General features: G+C 47.9%; 1 protein-coding gene across 2 annotated transcripts in view; it reads right to left on the reverse strand.

Moving 5' to 3' along the window:
• Positions 1 to 15089, reverse strand: part of anln (anillin, actin binding protein) — a 111866-nt gene that overhangs the window by 44733 nt on the left and 52044 nt on the right. For both annotated transcript variants that reach the window (XM_070880601.1, XM_070880600.1), the window contains exons 10-14: positions 7620 to 7867; positions 5451 to 5593; positions 4663 to 4810; positions 4231 to 4366; positions 2968 to 3156 (exon numbers count right to left, since the gene is read on the reverse strand). In XM_070880601.1, the coding sequence (XP_070736702.1) occupies positions 2968 to 3156; positions 4231 to 4366; positions 4663 to 4810; positions 5451 to 5593; positions 7620 to 7867 (864 nt within the window). The remainder of the gene's footprint in view (positions 1 to 2967; positions 3157 to 4230; positions 4367 to 4662; positions 4811 to 5450; positions 5594 to 7619; positions 7868 to 15089) is intronic.

Raw genomic sequence — 15089 nt, forward strand, 5'->3', positions numbered from 1 at the left:
GCGGGCCAGCCTGTACGGGAGGCCATTCGGCGTGGGATGGGGTGGCCGGCAAAGACGCATAGGGAGGCTGGCGGGGGTGGGGGGGGGGGGGAAGGAGAGGAAGGGCAGGGCTCGACAGCATCGAGAGAGAGGGAGAGGAAAGGCTGGGCTCCACAGCATCGGGAGGGAGGGAGAGGAAAGGCAGGGCTCGACAGCATCGGGGGTGGGGGAAGGAAAGGCTGGGCTCGACGGCCTGTGCGGGAGGCCACTTGGCTTGGGCTAGAGGCAACACGACAATGTGCACCAGGAGGCCACTCGGCCTGAGCTAGGGGCGGGAGCGATCAGCATTGGGATTCAACCGGCATTTGTATTCCACGGGGGGAGAGAGGAGAGGGGAGAGGGGAGAGGGGAGAGGGGAGAGGGGAGAGGGGAGAGGGGAGAGGGGAGAGGGGAGAGGGGAGAGGGGAGAGGGGAGAGGGGAGAGGGGAGAGGGGAGGGGCTACAAATGAACGGTGAGAGGAGGAGGAGAGCAAGTCAACTCAGCATCTGTGGGGAGAGAGGCTGGGCCGACTGCCGAATTTCAGTGCTACTGCGCATGCGCGAACATCACGACCCGACTACAATGAGCATGTGCAGATGTCCCGGCACTGTTTTCAGCGCAGGATGCTGACTCCACCCCCCCGACTCGACTGGCCATGCTGCACGACGACCGGGGAGATGCCGGACAGCAGCCAAAGTGGGGAGAAATTTTTTCAGTGCACTTCTGAACGGAGAAAAGCAGCGCATCTCCGGTAAGTGCGCCGAAAAAAAGGGGTGGACCAAAATTGAGTCCGATATTCCATTTGCCGTGTTCTTGCCCATTCACTTAGCCGGTCTATATCCCCTTGAAGCCTCTTTGCATCCTCCTCACAACTTGAATCCCCACTTAGCTTTGAATCATCAGCAAACTTGGATATATTATATTTGGTCCCCTCATCCAATCATTGACATAGATTGTGAATAACTGGGCCTAAGCACCGATCCTTGCGGCACCCCATTAAGTTACAGCCTGCCAACCCGAAAATGACCTGTTTATTTCTACTCGGTTTTCTGTCCGTTAATCAATCCTCAATCCATGCTAGTGTATTACCCCCAACTCCATGTGCCTTAATTTTGTTTAATAACCTATTCTGTGGCACCTTATCAAATGCCTTCTGAAAATCAAAATACACCACATCCACTGGTACCCTCTTAGTTTTATTGAGGTTGTAACTAGTAGAATAAATAAGATTTGTCAAACATGATTTCCCTTTCAAAAATCTGTGTTGGCTTTGCCCAATCCTATTATTATTTTCTAAGTGCCCTGTTACCACGTCCTTAATAATACATTCTCGCATTTTCCCTCCTACTGACGTCAGGCTAACTGGTCAGTAATTCCCCGTTTTCTCTCTCCTTCCTTTCTTAAATAGCGGGGTTACATTTGTTACCTGCAAATCTGCTGGAACCATTCTAGAATCTATGGAACTTTGGAAGAGGACAACCAATGCATCCACTATCTCTATAGCCACCTCTTTCAAAACGCTAGGATGTAGGCCATCAGGTCCAAGGGATTTATCGGCTTTCAGTCCCATTAATTTCTCCAGTACTATTTTTTTTACTAATACTAATTTCTTTCAGTTCCTCATTCTCCACTATTTCCGGGAGGTTTTTTGTGTCTTCTTCTGTGAAGACAGACACAAAGTATGTGTTTAATTTCTCTGCCATTTCCTTATTCCCATTATAATTTCTCTTGTCTCAGCCACATTTACTTTCGCTAATCTTTTCCTTTTTATATACCTATAGAAACTTTTACATATCTTGCCTGTTCACTCTCATATTCTATTTTCCCTATCTTTATCAATTTCTTGGTCCTCCTTTGCTGAATTCTAAAATGCTCAGGCTTACTGCTTTTTTGGCATCATTATAAGCCTCTTCCTTTGATCTAATACCATCTTTAACTTCTCTTGTTAGCCACGGTTGGGCCACTTTTCCTGTGGGGTTTTTGTGCCTTAAAGGAATGTATATTTGTTGTAAATTATGTATTAATTCTTTAAATGATAGCCATTGTTCGTCTACCCTTATATCTTTTAATGTAGTTCCCTAATCTACCTTAGCCAACTCGCCCCTCATACCTATGTAGTTTGCTTTGTTTAGATCCTAGTTTATGATTTAACTAAATCATTTTCAAACTCAATATAAAATTCTATCATATTATGGTCACTCTGCCTTAAAGGCCCCATTACTACAAGGTTATTAATTAACCCTTGCTGTTCCTTAGTTCTCCCCAAATGGATTCTACTTCTTCAGTTTCAGAGCTAAGATCCTTTCTCTCTACTGTCTTTATCTTATCCTTTATCAGGGCTACCCCTCCTCCTTTTGCATTTTGCCTATTTCTTCTAAATTTTATATTGCATTCCATTAACTGCCGATATTTAAATAAAAAGCATAAAACCACAAAGAGCATAGTTTCAATTAATTAAATCTGTACATCCAAAATAAATTGTCTTTTAACACTATCCTATGTACTTTGGTCAAAACCAATTCAGGCCACGTGGGACCATGTTTAACATGCATTTGCTATATCAAAATTTAAACCATGCAACATGGTGAGTTTTAAAACAAACTACAAATCTAGCTGCAATTGCAAACGATCACACTTTATAGCTCGTTACTGTGTGGATCAATACCACAGTACAGAAGGGATCTTCCACCCTTCAAGATTTAGTTCGGGACCTGGAATTTTAGGGCCTTCATTGAAACTCCTGTGAACTTTTTGACGTGGAAGCAAGTCATCCTCGATTCGAGGGATTGCCTATGATGGTATGACAGAAGGGACAAATGAGCAATTATCTATTAACATCTTCATTAACTGGTTCAGCTTTAGGGTAGAACTGATCAGTTTTCCTGGCCCTGCATTTTCAGTTCCAGGTTAACTTTAAATATCGTTTCCCACTTTACAATTAGGCGTACCGAGTTTTTGAGCTGTTGAGCAGATGAATTCAGCTTTTAAAGGAAGGCGGATTTCTGCAAGTGCAATACAGCCTCTAGATGGAGCAAATTCGCAAGCTGCTTTCGCTGTGTGGTCTCCCTTCTTATGGACAGGCACTCCCTCGCTCTTTAGTTTGTTCAGTTCAGTAAGAAGTGCCAATCTCTTTTCGCCTAAATGCAAAAAAAAGCAAAAAATAAGACTTCCATAAACCAGTTATTTCTGCATATTATTCTTTTAACTGTACGAGCATATTTTATGGTGCAATGTGTCATGCTCATTTTACTCAACATTCTTGTCCGACAGCTGTCAACTTTGAACTGCATTTGAGCTCGAGGGTGGTTCACTTCATTAACATCTATGCCTGTCAAATGTACATAGAATCATAGAACGGTTACAGCACAGAAGGAGGCCATTCGGCCCATCGAGCCCATGCCAGCTCTTTACAAGAGCACCTCACAGCTAGTCCCACTCCTCCACCCTTTCCCCGTAGCCCTGCAATTATTTTTCCCCTTCAGGTACTTATCCAATTCCCTTTTGAAAGCCACGATTGAATCTGCCTCCACCACCCTTCCAGATCCTAACCACTCGCTGCGTAAAAACGATTTTTTTCATGTCACCTTTGGTTCTTCTGCCAATCACCTTAAATCTGCGTCCTCTGGTTCTCAACCATTCTGCCAATGGGAACAGTTTCTATCTATCTACTCTGTCTAGACCCCTCATGCTTTTGACAGCCACACACACTAGTTCTATAAACATTGTTTGAATATCAAGCCCTTCGCTGACTAAGCACTCTGATCTCTCCAAAACATATAGTCAGAGGGTTTAAACAAAAACAGGCTGGCCTGATCGTATTATTCCGATAAGCAGGATCAAAATTAAAATGATGAAAATTTCTGCTCTTTCAATGGTGTGTTGATGATTCAGGCTGGATAAGGGCACAATTGATCCAGAACATCCAAGTACTTCATTTTAGCTTTTAACAGAATTTACTGTTATTTCAATGTTCAATACATTCAACAAAAAGTAACGCCGGTGAATTCAGGTAAGTAGGTTTAAATTAGATATTTTGAATTCCCAACTTCAAAACACCAGACATGAACAAAGCACAACTGTTTGTTGAGAAATTAGTGCTCACCCATTTGCTTCTTTAAATACTCACTGGCTTTTCTGAACACCACTGCGTGACTATTTTGCACTTGAGAAAATTGTACATTTATAAATGATACTGCATCTGTGTTTCTTACTGGCAATCAGTAGCAGCCTCTCAGCTTCAGCTTCCTGCTGAGATCCTTTTCCATGATCTTCATCTGTACAGCAGTTTAAAGCTTGACTTGCTTGGTGGATAACACTCTGCTGGATATTTATCTCATTGTTCAGGTTCTTGGAATGATAAAGTGAAACCAATTAACACGAGAGAAAGACGGTATATAAATATAAAATTGGTGGATTTTACTGTTCGAGCCGACAAAGAATCTGCTGCCTCAAAAAAAAATCCAAACTATACCACACAACCTAAAACCAAGTTCAGTTTCTGCTTTTGACAAATACAAATGAAACTCAATTTATTTTCTTGCACCTGAATTTTAATGTTCTTATTTCAAAATGCATAATTGTGAAGGCAATCAGATTGATGTAACATCCAGTATGCTATAGTCCTCTTGCAGTGAAGACTTTACCTTCATCTTCTGTTTTATGTTAACGGAACTTGGAGTTGCACTATTTTTTTCCTCAAATCTTTGAGAAACATCTTCTTTACGGACAATGACTTGTTTCACCGAAGGGCGCTCAGTATTCTTAACTCTTTGAGACCTGTAGGCATCAATGCTGTGAAAAAGGGGGACAAAAGTTAACTTAAAATCCAAATTACGATGACGCAAAGCTGATTAAAACCAAACCCCAACGGTGTTTCTTCTGACTTAGCAACCAATAGGAGTAGACAATCCTGCTGGTTCAAAATCCACAGCCGTACAAGGCAGATTGCTGAACAAATGAATTTCAAGACTAATTGACTAGTTACAAATTTCATTATTTTCCTTACATTCCCATCTACTGTCTCCACACTTATGTTAGGACAATTTGCTCTTTGTGTGCAAGATTATTCCTGCTTCCTGTCCACTCCACCCTCTCCCTAAAGATATTCTCTTTCCTACTCCTATCTGAATAAGGTTAAACTTAAGGTTCATCGCCTGCAAGGAAGCACATTTTTAAATAAACATTCCCGCCCACCCAAGCAAAGAAGTGGCGAGAAAGAGAGGGAAAGCAAAATATAACTGCACCCAAAAAAACAAACGCATCATTATATATTCAAGACATATCAAACCATCAAACTAGAGGTGAAAAACTTGAGTAAATAAAGGCACGCGCTTAAATGGAAGTCAGTAAATGAGTACTTTTAAAAAAAAATGCTATTGTCCTATTTCATTTGAAAGCATCCTCAAAAACAACTATAGTATCTTTGTTATACCTGTATAACAAGCTTTGGTCATCCGTTGAGAATCCTATACTCTCAGTGGTTATGCGTGCCCGCTGGAATTTGCTCTTCATGTTGTCTGAAGTATTACTGTACTTGTGTGTGGCAGGATGCATTGCAGTATTTGTAGAAATAGGCTTTTGTATAAAAAAAGGCAAAATATAATTTAATTTTCTCAAAAACCTTTTTTAAGATTTCATTGAGCCAAATTGATTCCTTAATATGTACTTAATTGAACAATTGCATTTTTGTCTAAATTGGCACTTATGAAATCTGACTTAAAAAACCGATTAACATATCTGTTCAAAACATACAAGCAAAGGCACTGTGCTTCCCACAGGTAGGAGCATGAAACAATCTAGTAGTAGATCAACTGTTGGGAATAAGAAAAAATTCTATGCCTTTGCATCCCTTTAGATTACACAAACATTTTGCCATTGTTAAGAGACTCTCAAAATATTAGTCAATACGTTGAGCTACATACACTGGGAAAAGGCGACAGTTTGATGTTCGTCTTACAGGACCTATTGTTACCAAAGTGACTGCTTAAAGCTGAAGACTTCAATCACTACTATAGTGACAAAGAGGAAGAGGCGAAGTTTTGAACAAGTTTGCATATAAATTAGATTGTATGCTGAAGAGAGTGAAAACAAGAGCAGGAGTGATAGAGAAAGGTGGAGCGCAAAAATTGGGGGGGGGGGGGGGGTAAGGAAACAAAGGGAAAAAAAAGAAAAGACAGACAGAAAAAGAGAGGCGAGACCAACAGACAGGGGGAGAATGAAAAGGGGAGGACAAAAAAAGAGTTCGAAGGAAAAAGAAAGAGTTAGAAGGACAACAATTAAGTATTTTTTTTAAAAGTTTAATTAGTTGTAATGTAAGGAAATAAGCAGCTAATTTATCCACAGCAAGGACCCACTCACGACAATAAGATAAATGACCAGGTATCTTTGGTCATGTTGGTTGATGAATAAATATTGGCCAGTACACCAGGAGAACTTTCCTGCTCTTTGAACAGCGCCGTTGGATCTTTTACATCCAGTGGCACAGTCAGACGGGGTCTCGGTTTAACCTCTCATCTACATGACGGCACCTTTGACACTGCAGCATTCCCTCAGTACTGCACCGAGATGTCATCAATGTTTCTGTTAAGCTGCGCAGCAGTCTGTGGGTCCCGCCAACTGATTCACCACTTTTAAATTGAAAAATCGAGCATGTGCGGAAATTTGAATGGGCCGTGCACCCAAAAATAAATTAGAGGGAACATTGGACGTCAACGTAGATGATGTGTATTTAAATCACTAGAGTGGTGCTTGAATCCACAACCTTCTGACTTAAGCGAGTGTGCTACCACGAAAACAAGGTTGACATGAAAATAATCCCAAGGACAAGCTACTTTATTTATAATAAAGTAGAGAAAATAGGGATCTTTTCTTTGGAACAGGGTGGTTAAAAAGAGATCTAATAACAGGGGCGCAAAATCCTCAAGAGGTTTTCATTAAGTAAATCGGGAAAAACTGTTTCTACTGGTTGGTGAGTTCGTAACTACAGGGCATGAATTTAAGATCATCCCAATAAAATGGAGAGGTTAGGATTTTTTTAATGCAGAGGACTGTTAGAACTTGGGATGTCCTACCAGAAATCAGTGGTGGAAGCATAACAGCTTTTAAAAGAGAAATGGATAAATATTTGGCAAAGAAAAATTTTAAAAATATTGGGAGAAGGCAGGTGAACATGACTAAGTGTATAGCTGCCAGAGAGCAATCACAAGCAAGTGCCAAATGGCCTCTTTCTACATTGTATGGTACAATTCTAGGATGCTAAGATGATTTGATGCTAAAGTGACAGTGACAATCAGAGGTTACATGGGTAGGTGCAGCGAGAAATGGAAATGTCACACTAATGCATTTGGGGTGCTCTTCTGAAGCTGGGACTAAGGTACATTAATGGGGTGGAGCAGAGCGGGGGGGGGGGGGTGGGGAGGGGAGTTAAGCAGTACTGAGTGCTCCTATGTTTATTACATGCAGACACCGAATACAAAAAATGGCAATATTCCAGTTTCCAGCAGTAACAATCATTACCTTGATGAGTATACAAGTTCACCAGAAGAGTGAAAAAAAATTCTGTATACATAAACGGACAGGATTCTACAAAACTAATCCCCACCTCTGTTTTTGTGACGTCAACTGTTTCTACCAAAGGAACAAGCAGCGACATTGAAGATATGTTCAGTTCATCATTTTTCTCCTCCACTTCACTTTCAGCTTCTTTACTGTACACATTTCTCTCATCCAACTCATCATCTCCATATTCCTCCTCTTCCAGGACGCCATCAAACAGTTCATCAATGACCTCAGAACTGTTAATTTCATCATTATCGACACTCATCTCGATCATACACGTCTTAACTTTATCTGGCAGATGCAAGATTAAAAAGAAACATTTTAAACACCCCTTGGTCTTTGAACATTGAAAATAGTTACTGACTGAAACAATTTCACACATAATAACCAGATGCAGGGTAAACATAGAAACATAGAAAATAGGTGCAGGAGTAGGCCATTCGGCCCTTCGAGCCTGCACCACCATTCAATGAGTTCATGGTTGAACGATCAGTTAGGGTATAAAGCTCGAGATTCCCTCTCGTCCCGGCCAGGACGAGCTGTATACACTAACATCTGTCTCTTCGAGGGAGTGCTGCACTGTCGTGTTGTGGATAAGATGTTAATTCGAGGGCCTGTCTGCCCTCTTATGTGGACGTAAAAGATCCCATGGCACTATTTTAGGAAGAGCAGGGGCATTCTCCCCAGTATCCTGGCCAATAATTATCCCTCAACCAACATCACTAAAAAACAGATTATCTGATCATTTATCACACTGCTGTTTGTTGAGCATAAATTTGACTGCTGCATTTCCCACATTACAACAGAGACTACATTGGCTGTAAACCACTTATGAGTGTTCTGAGGTCTTGAAAGGCACTATTTAAATGAAAATCTTTATTTCTTTTAGTAATACTACTGATTTCAATGTAGTTCCTCATATGTTGAAGGACTGAGAGTGATGAAGCCGGGATATTACGAGGCCACTGCTAATGTATCACGGCTTGGTTTTCTGTCCATGTGTATGCATACGTCACACTGGGCCGAAAGAGAGTTGCCGTTAAGTGTGCTAAGACGTACAGTAAAGGCCAGGTGCAATGCTACCTGCTAGTGGGGGGCAGGGGGAGGTATTCAGCATCAGGTTTGTTGATGACAGGGTGCATTCGGCATCACATGGAAGAAGAGAAAATTATTGGAGCAATTAGATGATAGGATGGGTCACAATTATAGGTAAATTTGCCATTTTTTTTAAATAGTGAAATGTGAATTTCTTTGTGTTTATTAAGTGAGAAATATTTTTCGGGGTAAATAATGGGCTGGGTGGGGAACTGTCATGGTGGATGAAAGTTGGAGAATTTATTTTGTAATAATGAGATTATGGAAAAATAAGCTCCCTCTATTCTGCTCCAACAAAATGCTTCAAACAGTCTCTGATGACCACCACCACAAGAACATATTTCTCCTCGTTTCATTCAACCCAACATTATGTTTGGAGTGGAGTTGCCAGTGCCGTGTCAAATTGTGGACAGATGTGTACTGTGAAGATTCTTAAACCTTACAACCAGCAGACAGAGGACTGTCTAGTTCTATCGCCTGCCTAAATTCAAATCTACATCCAAGGGTGAAATAATGGTAGACTAACCCACTCTACTATCCAGTTCCTACTCCACCCAACAGGAATACATATAGGTGCAGCGTCCCAAATCTGGAACCCTCGGGACCGAGGCCGTTCCGGATTTTGCCAGATTTTGGAACGTCTTTCTGACGACACGAATCCGGAAACACCAGAGCCCAGGTTCAGTTTTTCCGGATTTCGGAACGTCAGAAAGGGAGGGGGGGGGGGGGGGTGCTCGTCGATGAGTTATTTGGGTCGCTGGGCGGGGCCCCGCCGCCATGGAAGTGTTCGGGCGGGGCCCCGTCGCGGAGGTGGCATTTGGGCAGGCTGGCGAGGTGAGGCCCAAGGTCGGGCGGGGCAGCGGCGATCCGAGGTTGCGCGGCGGTGAGGATCGAGGTCGGGCAGCGGCGAGGGGCAGTATGGCGAGGTCCGAGGTCAGGCAGCGGTGAGAGGTGGTGTGGTGAGGCCCGAGGTCAGGCAGCGGCGGCACCTCGAGGTTGGCAGGGTCCGGATTCCGGAACATTTTACAGATTCCGGACGGCTCTGCCACCAATTGGTCCGGAGTCTGGTACCCCAGATTTTGGACGCTGCACCTGTATATTAATCAGGCATATGCAATTACATTATGCAGTTTGCTATGCATGAAAGAGTATTCAAAATTCTGAATGCATCAGTTTTACAATTATTTTTCAGAATTCACAAAATATAAATGGAATCTTCCATTGATTTATCTCAGTTTCTTCCTTCCAACAACAATTTGCATTTATGTAGGGCAGCGTGAATTTGCAACTCCACAGTTCTAATTGATCCCCTGAGATGACAAGACCAGATTTCTGATTGGTCCCCTTGGAGGATAAGACACACCTCGTAGTTTTTCTAGAATGTGCAATTAGATCCTGCCTGCCCGAGTAATCAATGTCTTTTCAATGTGTAATTTGATCCATTCATTTCGACAGCCAGACTCCAGACAGAGCTCACAATGTTAACATTACTACTTTCAGAGTCCTCCCCCGCCCCTGAGCTACCGCCCCTCCCAGTCACTGAGCTTCCCCCCGCCAGCCCCTGAGCTTCTCCCCCCTCCCCGTCCCTGAGCTTCCCCCGCTTCCCTCCCAGTCCGAGCTGCCCCCAGTTCCTAAGCATTCCCCCACCTCGCCCCCCACCCCCCCAGTCCCTGAGCACCCCCCTCTCCACCCCCAGTCCCGGAGTTCCACACCCCCAGTCTCCGAGCTCCCCCCGCCCCAGTCCCCGAGCTCTCCCCCACCTCGCCCCCCCACCAGTCCCTGAGCTTCCCCCCCGCCCCCAGTCCCTGAGCTGCCCCACCCACTCCCAGTCCCTGAGCTTTCCCCTCTCCCCTCCAGTCCCTGAGCTTCCCCCCCTCCCACATCCCAGCCCCTGAGCTTTCCCCCCGCCACCCCAACCTGTTCCGGAGCTTCTCTCTTCACACCCCCCCCTCCCCCCAAACAGGTCCCCAAGCTTCTCTTTCCCCCACCCCCCTTCTTCTCTCCTTCTCCCCCGCCAATCTTCTCTCCTCCCCCCCCATCCCCAACCCAATCTTCTCTCGCTCTTCCCCTCCGCCCCACCCCTCCCAATCTTCTCTCTGCCAGAGTTCGTCCAGTCCAGTGATGTCACTTGCTGCACATGTGCTGGGCTTTCCAAGCAATAAACTAGGTCTAGGTGTGAGGAGAGAGAGAGAGAGAGAATGTGGTGAATGTAAAGGGGGTGGGGGTGGAGAAAGAGATCGTGATCTGCCATCGCATCTGGATCATGTCTAAGCTCTCATTCCACCCCCACCACGCCACTTTAGACCTGGATCACATTTTTCTCCCATCCCCATGGTTCTCTCCATGCTCTTCCTCCCTGGTCCACACCTCCATGTTCCTGACCTTCTCTCCCAGTGAGCTCTTGACCACCTTCCCCCCCAACTGCCGAGTTCCTGACCTCTCTCCCACCTCGAGCTCTTACCTTTCACCCACTCTTCTCCCTCACCTTGGAGATCCCCTCTCCTCTCTGCCACCCATCCCAACGCCCTCTCTTCCCTGCTCCGATTCCTTCCTGCCCCCCTCACTCAGTCCCCTTCCCCTCTCTTCGCCTGCCCCTCCCCCAATCCTCTCTCTTTCTCCCTCTCCCCACCCCCCCACCATCCGAGCTTCTTCTCCACCCCCCCACCACCAAGTCGCGAGCTTCTCTTTTCCCCCACCCAGTCAGAGCTTCTCCCCTCCACCCCCCCACCCCCCGAGCTTCTCCCCTCCACTTCCCCCACCCCCCGAGCTTCTCCCCTCGACTTCCCCCACCCCCCCGAGCTTCTCCCCACCACCCCCCCCCCCGAGCTTCTCCCCTCCACACCCCAACCCCGAGCTTCTCCCCTCCACACCCCACCCCCCGAACTTCTCCCCTCCACCCCCCACCCGAGCTTCTCCCCTCCACCCCCTTCCATGAGCTTCTCCCCCCCTCCCCCCGAGCTTCTCCCCTCCACCCCCCCACGCTTCTCTCCCCCACCCTCCGAGCTTCTCCCCTCCACCCCCCACCCCCCGAACTTCTCCCCTCCACCCCCCCGAGCTTCTCCCCTCCACCCCCCCGAGCTTCTCCCCTCCACCCCCCCGAGCTTCTCCCCTCCACCCCTCACCCCCCCGAGCTTCTCCCCTCCACCCCCTTCCTAGAGCTTCTCCCCTCCACCCCCCCACCCCCCAAGCTTCTCCCCTCCACCACCCCCACCCACCCCCCGAGCTTCTCCCCTCCACCCCCCCCACCGAGCTTCTCCCCTCCACACCCCCCCCCCCCGAGCTTCTCCCCTCCACCCCCCACAACCCCCCCCCCCCCGAGCTTCCCCCCTCCACCCCCCACAACCCCCCCCCCGAGCTTCCCCCCCTCCACCCCACCCACCCCCCGAGCTTCTCCCCTCCACCCCACCCACCCCCCGAGCTTCTCCCCTCCACCCCCCCGAGCTTCTCCCCTCCACCCCCCCCGAGCTTCTCCCCTCCACCCCCATCCATGAGCTTCTCCCCTCCACCCCCCCACCCCCCAAGCTTCTCCCCTCCACCACCCCCACCCACCCCCCCCAGCCCCCGTGCTTCTCCCCACCCCCCCCCCGAGCTTCTCCCCTCCATCCCACCCACCCCCCGAGCTTCTCCTCTCCACCCCACCCACCCCCCGAGCTTCTCCCCTCCACCCCACCCACCCCCCCCACCGAGCTTCTCCCCTCCACCCCCCACACTCCCCCCAACAAGCTTCTCCCCTCCACCCCCCACCCCCCGAGCTTCTCCCCTCCACCCCCCACACCCCCGAGCTTCTCCCCTCCAACCCCCCCCCCGAGCTTCTCCCCTCCACCTTCTCCCCTCGACCCCCCCCGAGCTTCTCCCCTCCACCCCCCGAGCTTCTCCCCTCCACCACCCCCCCCCCCCCGAGCTTCTCCCCTCCACCCCCCCCCCCCCGAGCTTCTCCCCTCCACCCCTCCGTGCTTCTCCCCTCCAACCTCCCCACCCCGCCCCCCCGAGCTTCTCCCCTCCACCCCCCCACTTCTCCCCTCCACCCCCCCCCCCCGAGCTTCTCCACCCACCTCCCCCTCCCCCTCCGTCCCTTAGCTCTCCCCCACCCCGCCCCACCTTCCCCAAACAAGTCCCCGAGATCCTCACCAAACCTCCCCGCACAGTTTCCTGTTGCTGTTCCCCCCCTGCAAGTCTCTGAGCTTCTCACTCCCCCCAGTCCGAGCTTCTCCCCCCACCCCTCCCCCCCCCAGTCCCCGAGCTTCTCCACCCCTCCAACCCCCGAGCTTCTCCCCCCACACCACCGCCTCCAGTCCCTGGGCTTCTCCCCTCACACCTCCCCAGTCTGAGGTCTCCCCCCACCCCCCCAGTCCTCGAGCTCCTACCCCCCACCCCCCGAGCTTCTCTCCCCGCACCCCCCCCACAGTCCCTGAGCTTCTCCCAGCTCCGCCCCCAGTCCCCGAGCTCTCCCGCCCGCCCCCCCAACCCAATTTTCTCTCTCTCTCTCTCTCTCTCTCTCTCTCCTTTCCTCCTCCCCACCCCCCAATCTTTTCTCTGCCAGAGTTCGTCCAGTCCAATGATGTCACTTGCCGCGCACACGCTGGGCTTTCCGAGCAATAAACCAGGTCTAGGTGGGAGGAGAGGGAGAACGTGGTGAGTGTAAAGGGGTGTGTGTTTGTTGGAAGAATGTGATGTGATCCATATCTAACCCGGGGGGGGAAAGAGAGGGGAGAGAAAGCGATCATGATCTGCCATCGCATCTGGATTACGTCTACACTCTCATTCCACCCCACCCCGCCACTTTAGACCTGGATCACATTTTACTCCCATCCCCATGGTTCTCTTCCTCCTTGGCCCACACCCCCATGTTCCTGACCACCTCTCCCAGTGAGCTCTTGACCACCTTCCCCCCAACTGCCAAGTTCCTGACCTTTCTCCCCCTCTTCTCTCTCACCTCGGAGACCCCCTCTTCCCTGCTCCGATCCCCCCCACGCCCCCAATATGATCTCCTCGCCCCTCCTCCCCACAAAGGCATGGATGAGGGATGAACTAAGGTACGGACAGAGTCAGGCAATGTTACGGAGGTGGAAATGGGCTGTCTGCGTGATGGGAGCGGATATGTGGTTGGAAGTTCATCTCGGGGTCAAACACACAATACCAAAGTTGCGACCAGGCTGGTTCCGCTTCAGACAGTTGCCAGGGAGAGTGATGGAAACAGTGGTCAGGGAACAGAGTTTGTGGCGGAACCAAAGACAATGCCTTCAGTCTTCCCGATATTTAGGTGGATGAAATTTCTGCTCATCCAATACTGGATATCAAACAAGCAGTGTGACAAATTGGAGACAGTGGAGGGGTTAAGAGAGGTGGTGATGAGTTAGAGCCGAGTGTCATTACTGTACATGTGGAGACTGTGTTTTCGGATGATGTCTCCAAGGGGCAAAACGTAAGTGAGAAATAAAAATGGGCCAATGATAGATCCTTGGAGAACACCAGAGGTAACGGTGCGAGAGGGGCAAGAAAAACCATTTCAGGTGATTCTCTGGCTACAATTTGATGGAGAAGAATGGAACCAGGCAAGTGCAGTGCCACCCAACTGGACGGTGGAGGAGAGGTGTTGGAGGAGAATGGTGTTGTCAACTGTGTCAAAGGTTGCAGATAGGTTGAGATGGATGAGGAAGGATAGTTTTCTAAGTCACGTAGAATGTTATTTATGACTTTGATAAGAGCTGTTTCAGTGGAGGAGACAGCAACCTGATTGGAGGGATTCAAACATGGAGTTCCGGGAAAGATGGGCATGGATTTGGGACAGGATGGGGAACTCACAAGGTTTCCAATCCCAATTGCTATCCAGTGACCACTGAGGAAAAGCATGCATGTGCCGAAAAGCATGTTTTTGAAGACGTCAGCCAAACTGGATATGGCTCGGCTCTAACAGTCACTAGGTTCACATGTAAAGAATTGCTACTTGGAGCAAATTACAGGAGGCCAGTTGAGTCAATGTTTTTATGAAAGAAAAATAAGTGAATAGGCAAGCGAGGACATAATCTCCATTTAAGCCATCAGCTATTGCATAATTGTACTGGTAAAGTTCCCACACCAACATGCACATTTAGCGCCTTTAATTTAAGAACATTTTAAGCCAACAAGCAATCAGTATCATGTTCTGATATTCATCAGTGTTTTGTAAAGAAACACAGAATAAAGAAAAATTAAAGCCCATCAAAACACATCACAAAGACAGCCTACTTCCAGCTCCGTAACAGTGCCTGACTAACTCTCACATCATAGTATCCATCATATTTTGAACTTTTACCTCGATAACCATGCCTTACAGATTATTCCAAATAGTTAAAACTGAATGAAGAAATTCTTCCCGATACTTGTTTAACTTTAGTCATCTGGTCCTACTTACTTAATACTCTGGATTGATCTTATCTGT

The sequence above is a fragment of the Pristiophorus japonicus genome, chromosome 5, assembly GCF_044704955.1.
Source record: "Pristiophorus japonicus isolate sPriJap1 chromosome 5, sPriJap1.hap1, whole genome shotgun sequence".
NCBI lineage: Eukaryota > Metazoa > Chordata > Chondrichthyes > Pristiophoridae > Pristiophorus > Pristiophorus japonicus.